The sequence below is a fragment of the Liolophura sinensis genome, chromosome 2 (assembly GCF_032854445.1).
Source record: "Liolophura sinensis isolate JHLJ2023 chromosome 2, CUHK_Ljap_v2, whole genome shotgun sequence".
In the NCBI taxonomy this organism is placed as follows: Eukaryota; Metazoa; Mollusca; class Polyplacophora; order Chitonida; family Chitonidae; genus Liolophura; species Liolophura sinensis.
Genome location: NC_088296.1, coordinates 24,222,297 through 24,248,337, shown reverse-complemented (window position 1 = coordinate 24,248,337; position 26,041 = coordinate 24,222,297). Strand labels below are relative to the sequence as shown.

The window sequence follows — 26,041 nt, the reverse complement described above, 5'->3', positions numbered from 1 at the left end:
TAACTGTAGGAATGGTAAATGTGTGTGTAAATCGGGATTCCTTAACCTAAACAAGTGTAACTTGCAAGTTGGTAACTTTTACTGGTATATCTGGGATGTGGAACTTCTTCTGAAATACGGATAATTCTATCGATTGGGTAATCATTTATACATGTACCCGGTTACACACATTTACGTTTAGGACACATATCAGATTTTCAATGCAAAAATTATGGTGTTGGGCGCACCTCACAGTTGACAACTTGCCAACCATTTAGTTTACAACCGATCCTATACAATTATCTCCTACATTCACATTCATTTTAACGAATTATTTCGCCGACTGGTTAATCATTTACAAATGTGCCCAGTTATGCCCATTCAAGTTTAGGAGACATATATTTTAAAAACAATGCAAAAATTATGACGTAGGAGTACCATACAGTTGACAACTTGCCAACCATTAGGTTTACAACCGATCATATACATATATCTCCTATATTTATTTTCATTTTAATATACATGCTTCCATTGTTTTGTACAAAAGTCTGGTCTTTTTTTCCCTACGCTTTGGTATAAAATTAGAAATTTTCTAAAAACAATTATTTCCTAATTCGTATTCAGTTTTCCAGATAGAGAATATATCCAAAGGAGCCCAAAGGAGCCCAAAGTAAATGCTTGTCACTTTGGTCAGTGTCGGTACCTACTGTACTCGAAAAAATGATGTTAACAAATCAGTAATAAAAACAAAATTTTGATAAACAAAATCGCGTGTTCAGTGTATTGTATTTTGCTTCAATTTAACGAAATGTATCTTATTTTCACCTTCAACAGAATTAGTCACTAAATATGACGTCTCCACAAAGTTATCGTTGACTGAACTGAGTGTATTGCTGACCGAACTGGCATTGCAAACTGAACTGGTATTGTAGACTGAACTGAGTGTATTGTAGACTGAACTGAGTGTAGACTGAACTGAGTGTATTGCAGACTGAACTGAGTGTATTGCAGACTGAACTGAGTGTACCGTAGACTGAACTAAGTGCATTGCCGACCGAACGGAGTGTATCGTAGGCTGAACTGAGTGTACCGTAGACTGAACTGAGTGTATTGCAGACTGAACTGAGTGTATTGCAGACTGAACTGAGTGTATCGTAGGCTGAACTGAGTGTATCGTAGACTAAACTGAGTGTATTGCAGACTGAACTGAGTGTGTTGCAGACTGAACTGAATGTATTGCAGACTGAACTGAGTGTATTGCATACTGAATTGGGTGTATTGCAGACTGAACGAGGTGCATCGTATGCTGAACGGAGTGTATCGTAGACTGAACTGAGTGTATTGCAGACTGAACTGAGTGTATTGCCGGCTGAACTGAGTGTATCGTAGGCTGAACTGAGCGTATTATGACAACTGACGCTATGGTCGTCACAATCAACTGAAGCATTCTCGCAGCACTGATGGAGATTTGCATTCGACTGTGTCGGTAGATCCGTTTACGTGGTATAGCATGATGGTCGGTGAAGGACTCAATGATACGACAGTGGAGCAAATGAACACAGGAAATACAAAAAAAACCCATTATTGCTCATGTATTAATATGTAACATTTTTGTAACATTGACGATACATACTCTTGACAACAAAGTGGTTTTATAACCCTCTGGTTTATGTACACTGGTGTGCCATTCCACACACTTACGTGTACTTGGATCCATTGTGACATGTATGGAAGCCGAAAAGGACATCTCGTCCCGGGTTTTGGTGGGGGAGGGGGACGACCTAACGACAAATTTGCAAATAGCATTTAAAAATCACTATGTTGAAAATTTCACTCGTTCTCTGTTCCGGGTTTCACGTCATGACAGATTATTCTGAAGAATGCATAATCCTTTATCCCCAGACCTAACGGTTTTGACAAGTAGACAGCAAGAAATGGACGGTATTTGGCAGCTGTACCTTACAACCAAAAGTCAAGGAATATCTAATTTTAAAGTATCTTTGTTATTCAGTTTTCTGTTTATATTTACAATAGAACTACTTCCACTCCTGAAACCTGAATTATATATAAAGCTTCTTGAGGGTAAGTCTACTCTGTGGATTTTTGTCCTTTGATATCCCAATTTGTATTTAATTTTGCTCTTATATCACAAAATGAGCTCCTGGTGTGATAATACGTTTTACTTCCACTACCTTAATATTGAACACACAGGGTGACTCTCAGTAAATCTTTAACATTACGATACAGATCCCCGGCTAATGTTTTGTGAATCTGCAATACTCTGTCAGGTAAGATTCACTTTGTCTCACTGGTAGCCTCTACGCAGGAATACCTCTTTGAAAGAAATCCAGTTGTTTTGGTGTGTCCTGTAGAGGGGTGTACTACATTTGTACCAACAAAGACAGCTGCCAATGTTGGGCTCATAATTGTAAAATTTCAGTATATTTGAAACCCGGTAATTTTAAAAGAATAACCCTTGATAGATTTAATATTAAAATTAATGAACTAATGTCATCCACATTAGCCAGACAAATGAGGGAGTCTGCTGTCAGTGCCAGTTTTCGCGCTCATCTTCAAATGTGTATAAATGGACGTAGGAAGGGAAATGTTGAAAGCTATAGAACCATTATAAGATAACATCTTAAATGTATACCCATCATAGCTCTTTGACGTTTAATAAATTGTTATTAGCATCACTTCATTTTATCTTAAAATTCTACGTAAACAATAATGTTGTGCAATGTACATATACATGTAGGTTATTCGCTGTTAGAGCCTACAGTATAAAATTTACTGGAATACAAACATTTACTTGAATGTAAGGCTAGCACGTTCTTTATTCCCTCTTTAATAACAAGTTTACTGGAATATATACTTCTACTTGAGCGTGGTGCAAGCTCGCGTTATTCTTTGTTCTGCTCTTTAAATCGTTTTTACTTTAATATAACTTTCGCTGTTTTACTCTAAAATAGCTAGAATAATCGAATATTATCATTTTCTTCATCGTGGCGCATCGCATAGAATGTTATACACTATTCGTCCCTCCATTGGCAAGCTCACTGGGAAAAAGTTATCCTGACTATAGTGCTAGCACGTTCTGTATTTGATTCTTCAACAAGAAATTTACTCAAATACGTCCATATACATCTACTTGAATGTGGTTACGACACACAGCAGAGCAGACGTACAATCCGTTTATTACAGGTAGGTACATTCTACATTTGTTGAGACACTGGTCCAGTGTTAGTTGCGTGGCCTGTAAGCATACATTGTTTGGACCAGGGGCAGTCACTTCAGATCTCATGTGTGATCATTTACGACTTCTTTCACCTTCGTTTTTACTTTTGTTCAATGCACTTTACTCTCGTAACTTTGTGTTCTTATTTTCTTACCTTAGATGTTCTTTGCAAACGCATTTTGTGCTCCATATTATGAGCTCCATTTAAAGAACAATTCAACAAGCCATCTAACATATGGGGCCTATACCATTTGTCATTGTGATTTACGGAGATGAACCTAATGTATGGCATAGGCTACGATAAGAATTTTAAGGAAAGCCTAGAAAGTAATTTGGCTGAAACAGATAATCCTGACTGATATAAAATGCGCAATAGGAGAGAATATTTTTCCGGAGCTGTTTATTCAGCGTGTATGACGTGACAGACAGTTCTATAAACAGTTCGGCAGCTGCTTATCAGTTCTGTAAAATGCAGAAATACAGTATATCAAAACAGCGATACGGAGTTAAATCAAATACACATCGCACGCGCGTGTACTATATAATATGTAGTTAAATCAAATAATAGTCAATTTTAATGTATACGTAAATAAACAGCGTAATTTACTCCACAAAATGTACAAGTTTCTTACACTGCAGCAGTGCCAGCCGTCTGCAACACTGATCAGTGTGTGGTTACCCGGACTAGTCGTTGCCAGCTGGAGTACCTACATGAGTCGATGACTGGGTCCATACGTACTGGAACATATACTGGCTTTGGCCGTTTGTGAGCGTAACTGACTCCATCTTTCGTACTTCATAAAGGATGATATGTCTCTTAACGTTCCAGACAATTCCTAACGTCTTAGTATCAGCTTTCTTATTGCAAGGAACATCATTTAAATGTGGAGCCCAAGTTCCCCTCATCTACACACTCATGCCTTTCCTCTGCGGAGTACAACCACTCCTTAACATGAAAAATCCCACCGCTCAGAACTTCATCCGGTTGCTTTATCTTAGACTGGGCCTCTTCTTGTGTACAACAGGAATGGATAAGTGTCAACATAACGGCCCCTTTCAGGCAGTGCCGCTGCCGCTGCCTTTGGGAATTCAGAACGGGTCTTTTCTGTGATGCGCAGTTTGACATAGCTTGCCATGTCTGGCAATAGTTTGTCGCCAAATGTCACACTTAACAGTCTGTAAACAGTCTGATGAATTAAGGTTTCTCAAAAAACCTGTAAACATATGTATCTGACTTTGGGAGACAGATTTGCAGGTACATCTTGGAGATGTCTTCCATAAACGCTACCCCTTCCTCAGGGAAGCGAATTAGTACTCCGCTTAGATTACCTATCACGCAAGGTTCTTTGTACAGCATAGAGGTTTAATGATACGCCCTTGTACTCACATGCTGGATTGAAGATCGGCCTCAAAGGTGTACTGTCTTTGTGAGATCTGTAGACTCCGTGATCCAGAAGATAGTTTGCCGGCTTACTGGCTACTTCCTCTTTTGAGAACTGGGTAGCCCAACAACTATTAAGATATTTACCTGTTGCTTCTTCATAAGGTTCAGCTTTCTTCAGATCCTTTGACAAGTTTCTCTCAAGTGACACCAACCGTTTTTCCGCCCAAAGATAGTTGTTTGGAAGTGATGCAGGATGGAAGTGCATTCATATAGCGATCTCCAATCCGCTGACACGATTGTCGAAATAATTTCAGAGCTCGTCTGTCGTCAGTAGAAGTTGCCTCTTTGCTGCAGTGACAGTCTACTCCCTGGACCCCCAACGTCTCCTTCGCATTGAACTTTTCCATATCGATATTGAACGAAACCGATCGAGCACACTGATGAAGCTCGCTTAGTTATATCCCATCCTATTACATACTAACCTAATGCGGTTCGCTTAGCCACAGATTTATACGAAAGCCTTTGCCTGGTTTCCTCATCTACAATTAGGTGTGAGTACTGAACCACAAGGATTAAATCCACTGGTCCGGTTTTATGTGGAAAATCCGCATCTGCCAAATGTGAGACTAGAGCCAAATTCTGTCTTCTCAATTTCATGAGCCTTAATGAGATAGTCTTCCCCTCCTGTCAAAGAACAGATAAAACATTTCACCCTACGACTTTGTGGCTGAGCTATCGTTTTCACCACCTACCACCGAAATGTCGAGACGCTCCCTTTTACCTTGAAGACCTAAAGCTTTGGAAAACTCGCGTCGAATGACGGTTGTTCCTGGGCCACTATCGATGAGAACGATTCCACTGTGTGTTCTATCATTAGTTGAACGGAAAAGAACACGAACAACCGGGATGATTCCGTCACGACCAAGGGCAGGTGCGATGCCGCTAGCTGACGGAGGATCGGCGTTCAAGAGAATGCAATGGAAGCGAGTGCGCCCTTCCTTCATGCATTTCTTCTTCGATCGACAATCCGAAAAAGTATATTCCCGATCCAGACACGAAAAACAGTCGGTGTTCCTTCGCGCATTAGTCTACGCTTGGGTCCTTAAAAGTAGGAGAGTAAAAAATTCTATGATTTTCTTCACAAACACAACACTTGATTACATTTGGGCGCGTTTGATTGGAGTGTACATCCTTTTTTATCCTTCTGTCCATTGTGTTCAGCTTTACTTCCACCTGTCTGAATATCCCCGAAATCTGGATCAAACTCAGCTCTTACCTGCTTCCTGACAACATCACTTTCGTGAATTAATGTCGCAATTTCTCCTCTCCCTCGGATGTCTGCGACAAGACGCTTCCACTTACCTATTAGCCGGTCTGGTCGACGTCTCCCTACCTGGCGAAGGTTTTCACTGGAATTAATGCCAGCCTGATATTCAAGAGTACTGAAAATTGAAATAAAATTTATCACATCAAGGACATATCGCGCAATGCCTAACGATCCCCGACGCCTATCTTTGTACCATCGGTGAGTTCTCTTAAGCAAGCACGTGCAATACTACTTGGGTGACCATACTGATCTTTGAGACATTTCAAAGCTGGCGCGTACTTGATGTCGCCAGCGTGTATGTCAGAAGTAGCGCGCTCAGCATCACCTATAAGAAGTATGCGGAACTGCAACATTCTCATACCATCAGTTAAATGTGCCTTATTGTGAACATGAACTTTGAGTCTTTCGATAAAATCTACACATTTCAAAGGATTACCGTCAAATGTATCAAGTTCTATGGTAGGAATATGTTTACTAGCTTCTAGTTTGTACAAAGCTTCACTAACAGACTGGCTGTGGCAGTACAGTTTCTTGAAACTCAACTATTGAGTCAGTGCAAGAGGCAAAGCTCTGTGGCCTCAGAGTCACAGGTTCCGAAACATATGGCGATTGTTCTGTTTGCCTGAGAACCCCCGGTACATGCACACTGGACCCGTCGGACGTGGCTAATGGATTGGATCCCCGATTCTTTCCAGTCTGGGAATTGGTGTCATGGGCAGAGTTTGACGAGCCACTGTCATTGTCTGGTAACGCTGAACTAGGTGGTGGAATGTTAGAATGCAATGGCAAACTCTGTGAACTGGTCCGGGCAGACACATTTTGTCTTCAAACCCTCTGCTGATTTGTTACTGGAGATTCGCCAAGTGATAGAAAAGAGTCTTTACCCGTTCCTCGATATCATAGTCATCATTAGCAAGGTCAGTTTCCCACTGGCGTCGACGAGGTATCTGTTCTGGGCTGATAAAATCCTATAACTTTCCGTGAAACTCACAAGCTGAACTAAAGTTAGCTTTGACTTCATCAAGAATGCGTCACATTCTGCGCTTAGTCTGATCTGCGCCACGCAGCTCACCAAGTCCAACTTCTATATACAGCCTCCATATCGACCCAGTCCAGTACGCGGTGTAACTTCAAAAATCTTCAGAAACTTGGTTGAGACGGGTAATCCTGACTAATATAAAATGCCCAGTAGGAGGGACTATTTCAAGAATAGTTTATTCAGCGTGTATGACGTGGCAGACAGTTCGTTAATCAGTTCGGCAGCTGCTTATCAGTTCTGTAAAATGCAGAAATACAGTATGTCAAAACAGTGATACGGAGTTAAATCAAATACACATCGCACGCACCTGTACTATATAATAAGTAGTTAAATCGAATAATAGTACGTCTGACCAAGATAACTATGTATGCAAACAACCAAATTTCTGTATCATATTACAGTAAATAAGACACACATGAAATACTGTCATTCGCTCGCAAATCTTGCGAAGGAATGTAACATGAAGATCGTCCACTAAAAACGACCACTACAAGGTTGTGTAACTCACAGAATTAGAAAAGGATAAATGCATTACTACACTCTGTAAACTTAAAATTAAAAAACGCAGCGTAAATATCTTTTCTTTATGATATAACATTTCTAGACAAACACTTGACTCTAAAAAACACAATGTACTGATTACCCTGTATAAAACAAGAGGGAATGCTTCTGTGGAAATATAAAAAAAAACTAGCAGATTTACGGAATTAAAAATATGCGAATAATGCATTGATTTTACACAAAATAAAATAAAATGATCAATCTAAATTACCTGAAGAGTAAATCTCCTGGTATTTCCTGTACAAAATTTACAAGTTTCTCACACAGCGGCAGTGCGTGCAGTCTGCAATAGTGATCAGTGCCAGGCAAGGTGTCGCGGACGTACAAAGGGAGATAACTCACAAACAATTTCATTCGACGAAAAAGCTTCTTGATTTTTAAACCGATACATATTTGGAGCTTCTGAGACGGAAGTTATAATCTCTTCAGGCAACAGTAGTAAGTTGTCTGCTGTGTTTTAGTCTGCTCACAACCAGCACATTGTCATTACTCTATTGTATTTTGAGTATAAACCTACCCAAACAGAGTTAGTAAATGAAGTCGTTGAGCAAAATCCTTCGCAAAATGTTAAAGGGGAAATATTAACCGAAATTCGTGACAATTTATTTATTTATGTTTTTTTTTATTTGATTGGTGTTTTACGCCGTACTCAAGAATATTTCACTTATACGACGGCGGTCAGCATTATGGTGGGTGAAAACCGGGCACAGCCCGGGGGAAACCCACGACCATCCGCAGGGTGCTGGCAGACCTTCCCACTTACGGCCGGAGAGAAAGTCAGCATGAGCTGGACTTGAACTCACAGCGACCGCATTGGTGAGAGACTCCTGGGTCATTATGCTGCGCTAGCGCGCTAACCAACTGAGCCACGGAGGCCCCAAATTCATGAAAAGAATGCAAGAGGAACATCGTGCTCCAAAATAGTGGGATTATTTTGGTTTGTGCTACAAGTTTACCACTTGATTACAGAAACAAATTTAATCTCATGATATTAATCTAACAACCAGGTTACAATCACAACAAATCACAAGGTAGATGTACTAGCAGTATAGTTGATTTCTTTTAGAGAGTCGCCTATATTCAGCTGTCTGTAAAATCAGTCATACTCGCTACCAAAATTGCCTTCATATATAATCTCACGTAACAACCCAAGCTCTACATACTGATACGTTGGACGTCCGTGTTATTGCAAAGAAAGCAAGTTGCCATCTGGATAATGAGCGTGGAGAGTAATTTGTTTTACAATGGCTGCACCAACAATCGGTTAGAACAAACTCCATGCAATAACCCAGCTTACACTACTGGGTCAGTCAATAACTAGATAGCTTTGATTTCCAAATATCCATCTTTAAAACTATACTACCGTCAGATCATATACTACAAGAGATCATATACTACAAGAGACCATATACTAAATTCATTTACAATGTACAATTCATTTATTCCGGTTATATTATATCAAAACGTGCAAACGATTTCAAAGATGGCAGTGTCAGAAACAGGGCATGCAGTTTAGTCGACAACAGTTTAGGTAGCTGGTGTCACCCTCCTTCAAAACATGCTGAATTCCGCCCAACACCCAGAATGCCACTGGCTTTTGAATAATGATGAGTTTATAGAGTTTGACTTTACGAATTAGAAAAAAAGTGTTTTAACTTCATTTTACTTGCATGATGTAAGCAATAGGTGTGGAGATATACATGGATATATACCTGCATGGTGTAAGCAATACAACATCCTTAGTAATATAGAGGTAAGATGCGTTCCTGTCTGAAACATGATGTAACCCATTTCACCACAGGAAGTGTCGTCACAGAGTAGATGTCTCCCATGTTCACAGACCAGTCACATCTAGAAGACGAATTTAAAACATTGAATATATAAAATTCAATTGTACAAGGAGACAAAAGATATCCGTCTATATGTTTTTTGCTGTTTGAATCTCCGATGACCTTATGGCTATACAGACGCTAACACTGAATGTACATTCGTTTTTTTTAACAAGGCTTCATATTCTCAGAAGCGTAATGACGGGTTGATTCGTGGTGTTAATATAACTTTTCCTTTGTTCTCTATTAGACTCCCCAATAAGACGTTATTCGACTAAAACGATTACATCAAACGTGCGTTATTCGTTATTCGGTTCTCTATTGCAATTGTACTTGAATAAAGTTTTAGTACATTGTTGTCTTTTTCACTCTCCGGTATCAAATTTACGGGAAGGTAAACGTTTAGTACAGGGTACTGCTAGCACGTTATATGTTCTTCGCATCTCCAATACTAACTTTCACTTTCACATAGAACACAAACATTAGTTCAGCATGGTGTCAGCACGTTCTTCGTTGTTTGACTCTCCATTAACAAGTTTACTGCCATAAACATGAACTTGAATGTATGCCAGCACGTTCTCTGCTACTTGTCTCTCCATTAACAAAGCTATTTACTCGAATTTAGACATCTACTTAAATGTAAGGCTATGCCGTTCTCCACTACTGGTCTCTCCAATTTCAAAGCTATTTACTCAAATATATACATCTACTTGAATGTGGGCCTAGCACGTTCTCTGCTGCTTGTCTCTCCAATATCAAAGCTATTTACTTGAACAGAGCCATCCACTTGAATGTGGTACTAGCACGTTATTCTTTACTTCTTTTAACAATTTTTCCATGAAGTCTCCTACATTCGATATATATCAGTATTTACATGTAGTACGGTGTATATACATGTAGACATGAAACGGAAACTGCTGATCGATACACATTTTCCACAATGCCTGACATCGCTAAATAGGGTCCTGACGTAGACCTACGAAGTCGTGTCACGTAGATTTTGTCAAGGGGAAGAAACACAGCACTCATCCAGACGAGTACCTTCGCCGGAAACAATTTACTTTAAACCGTGAAAGCTAGCCGCTCCTTGTCATAAAATGCATGCGACTCACACATATAGAGATGAATATCCATAAAAAATATCTACCTCTTTCTTTAAGACAACAATTAACTGTTTACCGTGTTTGGGCCTCATTACGTTGTAACGATTTTCACGATGCTTGTTTGACACTTTCAGGCTACAACGTACGTACGTCACACAACAAAAAGTAGCCTCTCTTACTCAGATCATCGAGAGCACCTTTCAAAAAGGTGAAAACAATACATCTTCATGTAACATTGAATTAATGCAATTTGGTCGTTAAAATACAACCGCGGACACAACAGTCATAGTGTGAGTTTAACGTCCACATGTATTCTAAAAGAAACTGAATAAATGAATGAATGGATGCTTCGTTTCATGTCGTACTTAACAATTTTTCAGTCATTTGACAATGGGGAGTCATTCGGTGTGTGTGCATACACCTTGTCATCTTGCGACAGGGCGACTCCCTGGTGCCAAAGTCCTGCCGCCACTAAAAGTATCACCGAAGACACCAGTAATAACACCCTGCCCATTCACATTACACTGACACAGGGCGAACCAATCCTGTTTCCCTGCTCTAACCTTTCAGTGCTGAGCGCAGCAACAATTACCGTTTTATTCCAGGTTGAAACCAGAGTCTCCTGACTTCGAGGCTGACGCTCTAACCATTGCACGATAGTACGATGATGGCCTTAACTGGCTTACATAAGAATGTAATTTCATGAGTGCTCGCCGTGTATATCGGCAGATTTATCTTCTCGACGAATTGTGTTTTGTGTTCAGATCACGAAATTTATCGACATGTGCCTTTTGGGGACGGTATACATTACAGTTTCTGAATTTTGTTTGTCAATACATAGGTGTGGAACCCAGTGGAAATGAAGGAGTAATCGTGGAAGCGACTGTACAGAGATCCACTTTTTACCTTGCGGTCTTACAGACATATTTTCCCGAGAGACTGTTGACGCAATTACGCCATATCTAGATGAACAATGAAACAGCAAACGTACAAAGTATGTATGCTTGGGATTTTACGTCATACTTTACACTTTGTCATATGGCGATAATGACAGCGATGGGGTGGTCTAGAAATGGCGATTCTGCACATAGAAAATCGTACACTATTATAAGGCTCATACACAATTTGAGTTTGTAAATCAATAGTGTCTACGTTTATGTAACAATTTCTCTCACCATAATAAAGAATTACAATGTTTTGACAGCTGTCTATACCATATTGCATAGGTTTTAGTCGTACTTATACCATATATTTTAGCCGTCTTGTACACGTATATACATAGTACCTAGATATGATACTTTACAACCATGGAAGGGACGTCAGGTCGTAGTCTATTTTAATGGTGCCTTTTCGATGGTGCGTGGTCACACACAGTGCGGGTTCAGTAACCATCATCGAGAGGCAATATGTAGATACCCGCACTTTGTCTCCTTGTGGAGAATTGGCGACAACAAACGGTTATTTGACGGCGCTCGCATAGTCCTTTGTCTGTCTACCGTATGACGACCACTTGTCTTCCACCAATGTGTTTAATTTTTTTGAGTGAATTTACTGAGATCTCTCTGCGGACAGAAAACGAGGGAGCTGGTTGGTTTACAAACAAGGCTATTTTTGTATAATATCGTCATCGGATGTGTGCTATTGGACGATGACGTTCAGTTGTGTGGATTTCGTGCGGCAGTTTGTCCAGTTGGGTGCAAGCCTCAACGCCCAGAATAGGTAAAGGATGTATGATTCAAGCTTACAGACTGGTTATGTAACCGTTGCTTCAATTGACCAATGATGTATCCTGTGATAAATAAGTCGCTGTCCGAGCTTACTGACCAACCACCATCGCACATCTGTAAGTTTTCCCCCGCAGAGCAACGTGTTATACCTCTGGTAATTTATTTCGGACAGAATTTTCCCCGCTTGATCCTGTTGGTTTTTTTTAACAACTCACCCTAAAAAAAAAACAAACAAATAAATGTTACATTGTGATATTATACAGTTAAGAAAGGCGTTTTTCCGTTTGGCAGTTGTACAAAATAACGCCCGTGTGTATGAGTGAATGTGATATACAGACACATACACATACTTTTTTTAAAGGGTAAACTGGAAAATCTGTACATTGAGAAGTTAAAAAGAACATGCTCATTACATACCCATTTCCAGCCGTATATAAACGTCAACAATCCGTTACACGCTCAAGTCTTTATTTAAATTTATAAAATATTGCCATTACCCTGACAATATACAGTAAGGATGGACAGGTTTTCACTTATCTCGTTTGATTTATTTATTTATTTATTTGATTGATGTTTTACGCCGTACTCAAGAATATTTCACTTATACGACGGCGGCAAGCATTATGGTGGGTGGAAACCGGGCAGAACCCGGGGGAAACCCACGACTATCCGCAGGTTGCTGGCAGACCTTCCCACGTACGGCCGGAGAGGAAGCCAGCATGAGCTGGACTTGAACTCACAGCGACCGCATTGATGAGAGACTCCTGGGTCATTACGCTGCGGTAGCGCGCTAACGACTGAGCCACGGAGGCCCCCTAATTTTGCTAGCCTAAAGCACCCGGTGTTCCCAGGCGGTCACCCATCCAAGTACTAGCCGGGCTTGACGTTGCTTAACTTCGGTGTTCGGACGAGAACTATCTCGTTTGACAAAAATGAGCGATGCAACAGTAGGTCTACACATGTCGAATGCCAAACTGGTATCGTTTTATTCCATTTTATAAAACAAAATATATAAAACAGAACATTGATATGCAGAAAGGAGAACTGAGCTAAATTAAATTTCCTTTGCCTTTAAAACCAGACGTTTCAAAGGTTCAATTCCACGTCCTCATCTCAGCTACCATGTTTATATCTGGTTGTGTGAAACAGAAAATAGTCGCAAAGAAGTGATCAAAAATTCACAGATTATCTCGTTAAAACAGATCTTAAATTCTAAAAATCGTTCATAAAGATATAATTACCTAAATGGAGTGCCAGAAACGCGCAGATATTTAGTGGTGATTTTGGGAGCAGACGTTTTGACGTGATCCTTGCAGCGAGATTAAACTAGAATTTGTTTGGGCCCTCTTCTTCAAAATATTGAACAAATACCTAATACGAAGGGTCAATGGGGTCTTTTTAGTAGCATAAGCTCTACTTTGCCATCTGAAGAATCTAATCGGCTGTATTTTAGTGACGTCACGCTATCTATACCACGCTCTGGGTTGATCGGCCGGCAAATGCAAATTTAGCCCAAATGGAATGCCAGGTACGCCACCAAAACAGCCCACAATAGCATTACTTTTACATTCCTCGTATGATTAATGTAGCTAGGCTCATTATCAGATGATCTGTCATTAACAGCATTTTTACTGAAGAAGCATTTCAAGTATTACCTTATATTTACTTTGCACATGATGGGAGGACAACTTTGTACTGTGTAGCTCATTAAAACCAGTGTGGTTGTTGCTCGTTTGCTGCTGGAGATATGTGTTAATGCAATTATACACAAAACGTGCCTGATGTGTGGCTTTGACGCTGGCCACAATACTTGACGAGAAATGGTGCTCTGTTATGTAGTTTACAACTGAACGCTGTATATCAAGACCTGTGCTAGGCAAAAAAAAAAAAAGCCGTAAGAAATCACTTGCTCCAACTAAATAAATTTGCTCCACATAGGATAAAATAAGTGCGAGTATTTTAAACTTCCATCTTTATAAAGACAGCGCATAATTTATACTCTTATATTTGTAGACGGGATATAGTGCTTTGTTAGTGTGTGTGTGTGTGTGTGTGTGTGTGTGTGTGTGTGTGTGTGTGCGTGTGTGTGTGATATTCAGAAACATAGACATAGTTTCATTAAAAGGCGTAATGGAAAGTCAGTACATTGAGATGTGAAATGAACACGTTTCTGCCCATTTTCAGCCGCAAATAAATGTTAACAACGCCTTACACGTTGAGATCTTTATTCAAATTCATAAAATATGAACATGTTTACAGGATCAGGGAAAGTAAGCTAAGACGTAATAGCCTTTCTGCAATGGTACCTTTTTAGCATATTTTCATAAAATGAATAATCACCTTTCAACATGTATAAGGCTTTGCGCAAATTACAAAAAGCAAGAGAGACATCGTCAACCCCCAGATAATAATTTAAGGAGACCATTTTAAAAGGATGATTTGTGTTTTTCATCAAGCAAAAAAAATAATAATACACCAGTCCACATTTTGTCTCCATATCGTGTACACTATTATGCGAATATTCGGATGACCTGTACATTTACTTTTAAAATTTTCAAGATTTTCGGCTCAGTTGGTAACAGTGCATCAATAGTTTAATTGCTCTGGTGTGTACTTTCTGATTCACACACATTATTACAGCGAGTTAAGATAGATTAGCTGAGGTGGGTAAGCGTTCGTGTCATTTCCTTATCTGAGATCTACATGTCTGAAAACTACGTCATAGCAAACTTTTGATCATATTTTTGACTCTCATTCAAGAAGACTGGTAATTAAAATCTACCCGCCAAACACCAAGAGGTAGATAAGCTCTCGTAAGTAATCTACCTTAACTCAATGTAATAAGGGGTGTAAATAAAAAAAGGGAAACACCAGAGCATTTAAACTCTTGATTAACTGTGATCAACGCAGGTAAAAATCTTTAAAATCTTGCACGTAAACGTACAGGTCAAGCAAATATTCTCCTAACAGAGCACAAAAAATGTGGACTGCTGTATTATTATTTTTTTTTCTTTGCTTCACCAAAAATACAAACCATCCTTTTAAATTGGTTTTATCAAAGTATTAACTGGGAATTCACGATATACTCACTTTTCTCTTGCTTTTTGTAATTTGCGCAGAGCCTTATACATGTTATTCATTTTATGAAAATGTGTTAGAAAGCTACCATTGCAGAAAGGCTGTCATGTCTTAATTTACTTCTACTGATCCTACAAACATGTTCATATTTTATGAGTTTGAATAAACACCCAATCATGCAAGGCGTTGTTGACATTTATATGCCGCTAGAATTGGTCAGAAACGTGTTCATTTCACTTCTCAATGGACTGATTTTCCAGTTCGCTTTTATATTCACTATGTCAATGTGTCTGTATATCAAAGGCACCCATACACAATGGCCTCATTTTCCACAGTCGTCAAATGGAAAAACAGTTTTCTTCGCTGAATAATGTCATCATATAATATTCATCCAGGTCAAAAGTTAGATTTAATGAACAGTAGATTAATAAAAACACTCATGTCAAACGGATGTTTTTTATTCATTGATGTGTTTTGGGTTTAATAGCTTAATAACCTTGTACACAACAAAATACTCAGCAATTCTTATCGAAAAGACATAATTTTGATTTTAAAACCGTACGTAAGTTTACGCTGTTTTTTTTTTAAGTTCGCAGATGGCTGAAATATTTCCAGGGGTTTTTAAGAAGTAAGAGTCATTAAAATATGCCAGAGCTCAAAGTATAATACATTGCCTGCCTAAGAACTAACGCCGCAAAAGGTCATTAAGTCACGTAACTTACATCACCGTTCTACAAGAACTGGTTGTAAAATATGCATCGTCCTTCTTATGATGGACGTTTGAAATATTCACACTTATTATATTCTGTGTAATATTTTTCTTAGTTTGGGCCAGTGGGTTTGGTACTTACTACAGGTCTTAAAATATAACGTGCACTTGTCCAGAGGACCATCTATCGTCAAGTGTTGTGGGTGGCCTAACATTAGTATATCACGTACCTTATCCTATACACTGACATCAGCACCCGTCTCCAGCAGAAAACGAACAACATCTACATTGTTTTCCCCGGCTGCATTGTGCAAAGGGGTCCACCCATCCTGTGCAAATTATTGTAGATACACGTGTTAATACGGGGAATGTAAAAACAAAACCAATGTGAGCTATTTTGGTGGCATATAAGGCGTTGGAAGTGCGCTTTGCACTTGTTGGTCTGTTCATTTTCTTATCCAAAACACTGATATTATGGTTTTAAATCTGTACGTGGATCTTCGCTGATTTTTTTTGTAAGTTCGCAGATGGGTGAAATATTTCCAGAGGTTTTCAAGAAGTTTAACTCATTAAAACGTTCCCGAGCTATATCTATAATACTATGCCTGGCCATGAACTAACGCGGTAAAAGATCATTAAGTAACGTAACCTACATCGACGTTCTACAAAAACTGGTTATAAAATATGCGTCGTACTTCTCAAAATGGAAGTTTGGCATGTTCACACTAATTATATCCTATTATATAACAGTAGATTACAATAAACCTATGTCAAGCGACTGTTTTATATTTATGGATATGTTTTGCCTCCATTAGCTGAATGGAGTTATACAAAACAAAATGCTTAGTAATTCTTATCGAAAAGACTTGTATTATGGTTTTAAAACCCCTATAAGTACTAAGTGTGGTGCCAACTACACCAAGATGAGCAAACGGGATAGCAGCCCCTTTGATTTCTCTTTAGTCTAGTAGTGAACAACTGCATCTGCATAATAATCCTTGAGACATCTTGTCTGATTTCCTATTGGGATATTGTGCACTCACAAGTTTTACCTCTTCATAGCGAATATCCTGACATCTACTAAACAACGTTTTGGGTGCAATGCTCTGGAAGTAGTTGGTGTATCCCTAGACAATCTTCTACAAGTGACAGTTACGTGCTAATCACAAGGACCTTTTGACACTACAGACAAGAAAAATGCCACTGAACTAGCAGTCATGTAAGATTTTTTAATTTATCCATGTTCCAAGTCGTGTTGCCTGATGTTACCTGATGTCCACCGCTCGCCCTATAATGTTTCATAAACCTTATGTTCTCGCAACATCAAGGATCCAGAGTCATCATGAAAACAATGAATGAGCTCTGGCTTCTACATAGCATAGGATCGTCTTCAACAAAGAATGCTACATCCATTAAGAAATAATTTGCTTTAACTTCCATTCAGTTAATGTATTGATGGAACAAGTGCATTTTAATGTAGTAGTTTAGCAGTCTCCAATTATCAAGTCCCAAAATCCCTATGTCATCGTTTACAATGGATAAATTAGAAAATCTAACATGACTGCTAGTTCAGTGACAAAGACTTGACTGTACTTTCCAAAGGTCCTTGTGATTAACATGTAACTGTCACTTGTAGAAGATTGTCTAGGGATAACCAGCTACTTTTAGAGCGTTCCACCCAAAACATTGTTCAAGAAATCTGAAGATATTCGCTCTTAAGAGGTAAATTGTGGGTGAACACTATCCAAACAGTAAATTAGGCAAGATTTCTCGGGGATTATTATGCAGATGGAGTTTTTCACTAATGGACGAAAAAAAGAAGAAGAAAAAACAAAAAAACAACGCGCCTCCTATCCAGTTTGCTCAGCTTGGTGTAGTTGGCACCATACTTAGTATGTAGAACCGTTTTAAAACCATAGTATGAGTATTTTCGATAAGAATTGCTGAGCATTTTGTTATGTATAAATTCATTAAGCTAATGGAGCCACAACATATCCATATATAGCAAAGAAAAGTGGTTTTCCATTTGACTACTGTAGAAAATCACACCATGCAGTGTGTATGAGTGCCTGTGATATACAGACAAATAGTTATAATAATTTCAAAAGGTGAATTGGAAAATCAGTACACTGAGAATAGAAATGAACAGGCTCTGTAGTTTACTTACTCCAAGCCAGCAAGTACAAAGCACACTTCAAATGTCTTATACCCCACCCAAATAGCTCACATTGGCTTTGTTTTTACATTCCCCGTATTAACACGTGTATCTACAATAATTTCCAGTGCATTTGTCATTAGGTGTATTTTAACTGAGGTAGCCGTTCAAGTATTACATTATGTTTACTTTGTACAGAATGGGTGGACCCCTTTGCACATTGCAGCTCAGGAAAACAATGTAGATGTTGTTTGGTTCCTGCTGAAGAAGGGTGCTGATGTCAATGAACAGAATAAAGTACTGATGTAATTTGGCCACAAAACTTTACGATATATGGCGCTTTGTCATGCAGTTAACTGACGTGACAGCTGCACGTTGTATTTCAAGACCAGTACTAAGCACCAAACCCACTGCTTCCATCTAAGAAAAATGCTCTAGATAGGAATTAATAAGTGTGAATATTTCAACTTCTATCTGTAGAAGGTCGACGCATTTTTTATAACCAGTTCTTGTAGAACGACGATGTAAGTTACGTTATTTACTGGGTTTTTACCGCCTTAGTTCTTGGGCAGGCACAGTATTTTACTTAGAACTCGGGTACATTTTGATGACTTTCACTTCTTAAAATCACCTGGAAATATTTCACCCATCTTCGAAATTTACAAACAATAATCTAAGTCTTTTCGATAAGAATTGCTGAGTACTTTGTGGTGTATAAGGCTATTAAGCTATTAAAGCCAAAACATACTCATGAATATAAATCATCCACGTGAGGTTTTTTTAAAACCTACTGTTCACTTAATCAAACTTTTAACTTGGATAAATGTCATATGTTGAATTTTACAGCGAAAAAAAATGTAGAAATTGAGGCCAGTGTGTTTGAGCGCCCTTGACATACAGACACATAGACATAGTGAATACAAACGGCGAACTGGAAAATCAGTAGCATGGCAACAGAAAAAAACAGGCCCTGTAGTTTACTTATTCCAGGCCAGCAAGTACAAAGCGCATTTCCAATACCTTATACGCCACCACAATGGCCCACATTTCTATTTTTTTTACCTTCCCTGTATTAACAGGTGTAGCTAAATTAATTATTAGTCAATTTGTCATTAATAACATTTTTACTGAAGTTGCAGTTCAAGTATTACATTATTTTTACTTTGCACAGGATGAGTGGACCACTTTGCACATTGCAGCCTGGAAAAACAATGTAGATGTTGTTCGTTTCCTGCTGGAGAAGGGTGCTGATGTCAATGACCAGAAAAAAGTACGTGACATACTGATGTGAGGTCGGCCACAAAACTTGACGATAGATGGCGCTTTGTCATGCAGTTTACTGACGTGACAGCTGCACGTTGTATTTCAAGACCAGTACTAGGCACCAAACTCACAGGCCCCAACTCAAAAAAATGCTTTCACAGGATGTAATAAGTGCGAATATTTTAACCTTCCATCTTTAGAAGGTCGACGCATATTTTATAACCAGTTCATCTAGAGCGGCGATGTAAGTTACGTTAAATAATGACCTTTTACGGCCTTAGTTCTTGGGCAGGCACAGTATTTTAGTTAGAACTGGGGTACATTTTAATGACTTTTACTTCTTAAAATCCCCTGGAAATATTTCACCCATATGCAAAATTAAGAAAAAAAAAAAAAAAAAAACACCGAAAAAAAAGCGAAAAACCACGTACGGTTTTAAAACCATAATATGAGTCTTTTCGATAAGAATTAGTGAGCATTTTGTTGAGTGTAAGGTTATTAAGCTATTAAAGCCAAAACATATCCATGAATATAAATCAACCACGTGAGTTTTTTTTAAATCTACCGTTCACTTAAATAAACTTTTGACTTGGATAAATGTCATATATTGAAATTGTTCAGCGAAGAAAAGTGTTTTTCCGTTTGACAACCGTAGAAATTGAGGCCAGTGTGTATGAGCGGCCTTGACATACAGACACATAGACATAGTGAATACAAACGGCGAACTGGAAAATCAGTAGCGTGGCAACAGAAAAAAACAGGCCCTGTAGTTTACTTATTCCAGGCCAGCAAGTACAAAGCGCATTTCCAATGCCTTATACGCCACCACAATGGCCCGCAGTTCTATTTTTTTTACCTTCCCTGTATTAACAGGTGTAGCTAAATTAATTATTAGTCAATTTTGTCATTCATAGTGGTTTTACCAAAGTAGCCGTTCAAGTATTACATTATTTTTACTTTGCACAGTATGGGTGTACCCCTTTGCACATTGCAGCCTGGAAAAACAATGTAGATGTTGTTGGTTTCCTGCTGGAGAAGGGTGCTGATGTCAGTGTACAAGATAAGGTACGTGATATACTAGTGTTAGGCCACCCACAAAACTTAACGAGAGATGGTCCTCTGGACAACTACACGTTGTATTTTAAGAAACCATAATATGAGTCTTTTCGATAAGAAGTGCCGAGTATTTTGTTGTGTTAAGGTTATTAAGCTATTAAAGCCAAAAGATATCAATGAATATAAAACATCCACTTGACATGAGTTTTTTTTATTAATTTACTGTTCAATAAATCCAACTTTTGACCTGGATGAATATTATATGGTGACATTATACAGCGAAGAAAAGTGTTTCTGCGATTGACGACTGTGGGAAATAACGCCAGTTGTGTACGAGTGCCTGTAATATACAGACACATTGACATAGTGAATATAAAACGCTAACTGGAAAATCAGTACATTGAGAAGTGAAATGAACACGCTTCTGCCCATTTCCAGCCGCATATAATTGTCAACATTGACTTACACACTTGGGTGTTTATTCAAACTCATAAAATATGAACATGTTTGTAGGATCAGTCGAAGTAAATTAAGACTTGAAAGTCTTTCGGCAGTGGTAGCTTTCTAACACATTTTCATAAAATGAATAATCACCTTTTAACATGTATAAGGCTCCGCGCAAATTACAAAAAGCAAGAGAAATGTCAGTATATCGTGAACCCCGAGTTAATACTTTGATGAAACCAATTTAAAAGTATGGTTTGTATTTTTGATGAAGCAAAAAACAATAATACAGCAGTCCACACTTCTTGTGCTCTATTAGGAGAATATTTGCTTGACCTGTGCGTTTACATGCAAGACTTTTCAGTTTTTTACCTGCGTTGATCACAGTTAATCAAGAGTTTAAATGCTCTAGTGTGTACTTTTTTATTTACACCCCTTATTACATTGAGTTAAGGTAGATTAGCTGAGGTAGGTAAGCGTTCGTGTCATTTCCTTACCTGAGATCTACATGTCTGAACACTACGTCACAGCAAACCTTTGATCATGGTTTTGACTTTCATTCAAAAACACTGGTAATTGGAAATCCCCGCCAAACACCAAGATTATCGAACAAATTTGTTTATAATACTCTTTGCAGAGTGTAAATGTCTACTGTAAAGTTAAAGAAAACAAGAAGAACACACACTATGATGTGTTTATTCAAAAGAAATCATTTTCTATTCAAATTTGTATCATCTACCAAAGGGCTTTTAAAACACTGGCTGTTTTAGTGGCCCTTTCTGACCGTATTGTAAAGATTGACATTACTTAGGGGTTTTGCCGCTTGATAATTGCTAACTGCTAAACTACTACATTAAAACTCACTTGTACCATAAATACATTAACAGAATGGAAGCTGATGCAAATTATTTCTTAATGGATGTAGCCTTCTTTGATGAAGACGATCCTATGCTATGGAGAAACCAGAGGTCATTCATTGTTTTGATGATTACTCTGGATCCTTGATATCGTGAGATAATAAGGTTCGTGAAACATTCTAGGGCGATAAATTAGAAAAATCTTACATGACTGCTAGTTCAGTGGCATTTTCATATGACTTGACAAAGACTTGACTGTACTGTCCAAAGTCTTTGTGATTAAACATGTAACTGTCACTTGTAGAAGATTGTCTAGGGATAACCAGCTACTTTTAGAGCGTTCCACCCAAAACATTGTTCAAGAAATCTGAAGATATTCGCTTTTAGGAGGTAAATTGTGGGTGAACACTATCCAAACAGTAAATCAGGCAAGATTTCTCAAGGATTATTATGCAGATGCAGTTTTTCACTAATGGAAGAAAAAAAGAAGAAAAAAAAACCAACAAAATAACAACGCGCCTCCTATCCAGTTTGCTCAGCTTGGTGTAGTTGGCAGCATATTTAGTATGTAGAACCGTTTTAAAACCATAGTATGAGTCTTTTCGATAAGAATTGCTGAGCATTATGTTATGTATAAATCCATTAAGCTAATGAAGCCACAACATATAAATAAATATAAAACAGCCGCTTGACATAGGTTTAATTTAATCTACTGTTCACTAATTTCAACTTTTGACTTCGATAAATGTTACATTGTGACATTATACAGCGAATAAAAGTGGTTTTCCGTTTGACGACTGTAGAAAATAACACTATGCAGTGTGTATGAGTGCCTGTGATATTCAAACACATAGGCATAGTGATTTCAAAAGGAGAATTCGAAAATCAGTACACTGGGAACAGAAATGAACAGGCTCTGTATATTTCTTACGCCAAGCCAGCAAGTACAAAGCACACCCCAAATGTCTAATACGCCACCACATTAGCTCACATTTGCATTATTTTTACATTCCTCGTGTTAACAGGTGTAGCTACATTAATTATTAGTCAATTTGTCATTCATTGCATTTTTACCGAAGTAGCATTTTAGGTATTATATTGTTTACTTTGCAAAGGATGGGCGGACTCCTTTGCAGTATTCAGCTCAGGAAAACAATGTAGAGATTGTTCCTTTCTTGCTGGAGAAAGGTGCTGATGTCAATGTAGAGAGTGTAGAACGTGATGTACTGATGTGAAGCCGGTGATGTGATGTGAGGTTTAGGGCAGATTGTGCAATGTTAACTTCTTTAAATCACGTGTAAATTGAGCCTTGAATTTCAAGACCTGTATTGTGCGCCAAATCTGCAAGTAAATAAGTTTGCTCCACATAGGGTATAAGTGTATATATTTCAAACTTTCATCTTTAGAAAAACGATGCATATTTTATAACGTCTTTCTGTAGTCCGCAGATGTAACTTACGTAATTTAATGATATTTTAGAGTGTTAGTTCTTGAGTAGGCAGAGTATTTATTTAGAGCTCGGTCAGATTTTAATGACTTCATTTTCTCCAAAAAGCCCTGACAAAATTTCATCAACCTACAAACTTTTAAAAAATAGTGAAAATCTATCTACTGATTTAAAACTTATAATGTGAGTCTTTTTAATATTAATTGCTGACTATTTTTCGTCTATATTCCTATTCGGCTATCAAAGCCAAAAGCTATCAATGTCAAATCGTACCCATGAATATAAAACAGCCGCTTGACCTGAGTTTATTTTTAACTGCAGTTCATTAAATCAACTGTAGATTAACTTAAGTGTTACACTCTCACGTTATACAGTTGAGAAAAGCGTTTTTCCGCTTGGCAGCTGTAGAAAAAAGCATAGTGTGTATGTGTGCCTGTGAAATACAGATATATCGACATAGAGAATACAAAAGGTGAACTGGAAAGCCAGTACATTGAGAAGTGAAATGAACACGCTTCTGCCCATTTCCAGCCGCATGCAAATGCCAACAACGCCTTACACGCTCAGGTCTTTATTCCAACTCATAAAATATGAACATTTTTTTATAGATTAGTAGAAGAAAATTAAGACGTGATAGCCTTTCTGCAATTAAAGCTTTCTCACTCATCTTTATAAAATGAAAATCAGCTCATAACATGTATAAGGATTTGCGCAAAATTGCAAAACCAAGAAAAACGTCAGTATATCGTGAGCTCCCAGTTAATAATTTAATAAGATCAATTTAAAAGGATGGTTTGCATTGCTCATGAAGGAAAGAAAATTCAAAAGTCCACATTTTGTCTCCATTTCTTGTACGCTATTAGGTGAATATTCGGTTGACCTGTACGTTTACATGTAAGATCTTCACGATTTTCGGCTTAGTTAATAAGAGTTAATGAATAGTTTAATTGCTCTTGTGTGTACTTTTTTTTTTACACCCATTAATATAGCGAGTTAAGGTAGATTAGCCGAGAAAGGTAAAGTTTCGTGTCATTCCCTTGCCTGAGATCTACATGCTTGAAAACAACGTCATAGCAAACCTTTGATCAGATTCATTATACGTGACTTTGGCATTAAGAACATTTCTACTAAAGTAGCTTTTCAAGTTTTACATTATGTTTACTTTGCACAGGATGGGTGGACCTCTTTGCTCTATGCAGCTGGGAAAAACAATGTAGATGTTGTTTGTTTGCTGCTGGAGAAGGGTGCTGATATCAATGTACAGAATGAGGTACGTTATATACTGACAGGAGGACGGCCACATAACTTGACGGGAGATGGTGCTTTCTCATGCAGTTTACTTTTGTGACAACTGCACTTTGTATTTCAAGGCCTATACTAGGGCAAAAACCCAATGGCCCCAACTAAGAAAAATGCTCCACACAGGATATAATATGTGTGAATATTTCAAACTTCCATCTTTGGAATGACGAGGCATACTTTATCTCTTTTTTGTAGAACGGCGATGTAAGTTACGTTACTTATTACTATTTTACCGTGTTAGTTCTTCGGCAGGCACAGTTAGAGCTCGGGCACATTTTAATGCCTTTGACTTCTTCAAAACATCTGGTAATATTTCACCCATCTGCGAACTTGTTGAGTATTTTGTTGTGTATAAGGTTATTAAGCTATTAAAGCCAAAACATATCCATGAATATAAAACATCTGATTGACATGAGTTTATTTTAATCTACTGTTCACTTAATCAAACCTTTGCTTTGGATAAATTTTGTGTGATGACATTATACAGCGAAGAAAAGTGTTTTTCCGTTTGACGACTGTAGGAAATGAGGCCAGTGTGTATGTGTGCCTGTGATATACAGATAAATAGACATAGTGAATACAAAAAGCGAACTGGAAAATCAGTAGCATGGCAACAGAAATGAACAGGCCCTGTAGTTTACATATTCCAGCCCAGCTAGTACAAAGCGCATTTCCAATGCCTTATAGGAATGTCGGACTTAACGCTTATATTTTTACGCCACCAAAAAAGCTCACATTCGTATTGTTTTTATATTTCCCGTATTAACAGGTGTAGCTACATTAATTATGAGTCAATTTGTCATTAATAGCATTTTTACTGAAGTAGCCGTTCAAGTATTACATTATTTTTACTTTGCACAGTATGGGTGGACCCCTTTGCACATTGCAGCTGGGGAAAACAATGAAGATGTTGTTCGTTTCCTGCTGGAGAAGGGTGCTGATGTCAGTGCACAAAATAAGGTACGTGATATACTAATGTTAGGCCACCCACAAAACTTGACGAGAGATGGTTCTCTGGACAACTGCACGTTGTGTTTTAAAATCTATACTAAGCACCAAACCCACTGGCCCAAACTAAGAAAAATGCTCTACACAGAATATAATAATTGCTGAGTATTTTGTTGTGTATAGTGTTATTAAGCTATTAAAGCCAAGACATATCCATGAATATAAAACAGCCGCTTGACATGAGTTTATTTTAATCTACTGTTCACTAAATCAAACTTTAGACTTGGATAAATGCTGTATGGTGTCATTATACAGCGAAGAAAAGTGTTTTTCCGTTTGACGACTGTAGAAAATAAGGCCAGTGTCTATGAGTGCCTGAGATATACAGACACATTGACATTGTGTTTACAAAAGGCGAACTGGAAAATCAGTACACTGAGCAATAAAATGAACACGCCTCTGCCCATTTCCAGCCGCCTATATATGTCAGCAACGCCAGGTCTGTATTTGAACTCACAAAATATGAACATGTTTATAGGATCAGTAGAAGTAAACTAAGACGTGATAGCCTTTCTGCAATGGTAGCTTCCTAACA

General features: G+C 38.2%; 1 protein-coding gene across 1 annotated transcript in view; it reads left to right on the top strand.

Annotated features, from left to right (window-relative positions):
* LOC135462595 (putative ankyrin repeat protein RF_0381) overlaps positions 1 to 26,041 on the top strand; it is a 104,785-nt gene that overhangs the window by 9,068 nt on the left and 69,676 nt on the right. Inside the window, exons 2-6 of the mRNA XM_064739818.1 lie at positions 11,302 to 11,454; positions 19,301 to 19,399; positions 20,359 to 20,457; positions 24,368 to 24,466; positions 25,360 to 25,458. Coding sequence (XP_064595888.1) covers positions 11,434 to 11,454; positions 19,301 to 19,399; positions 20,359 to 20,457; positions 24,368 to 24,466; positions 25,360 to 25,458 — 417 coding nt within the window. The 5' untranslated portion in view covers positions 11,302 to 11,433. The remainder of the gene's footprint in view (positions 1 to 11,301; positions 11,455 to 19,300; positions 19,400 to 20,358; positions 20,458 to 24,367; positions 24,467 to 25,359; positions 25,459 to 26,041) is intronic.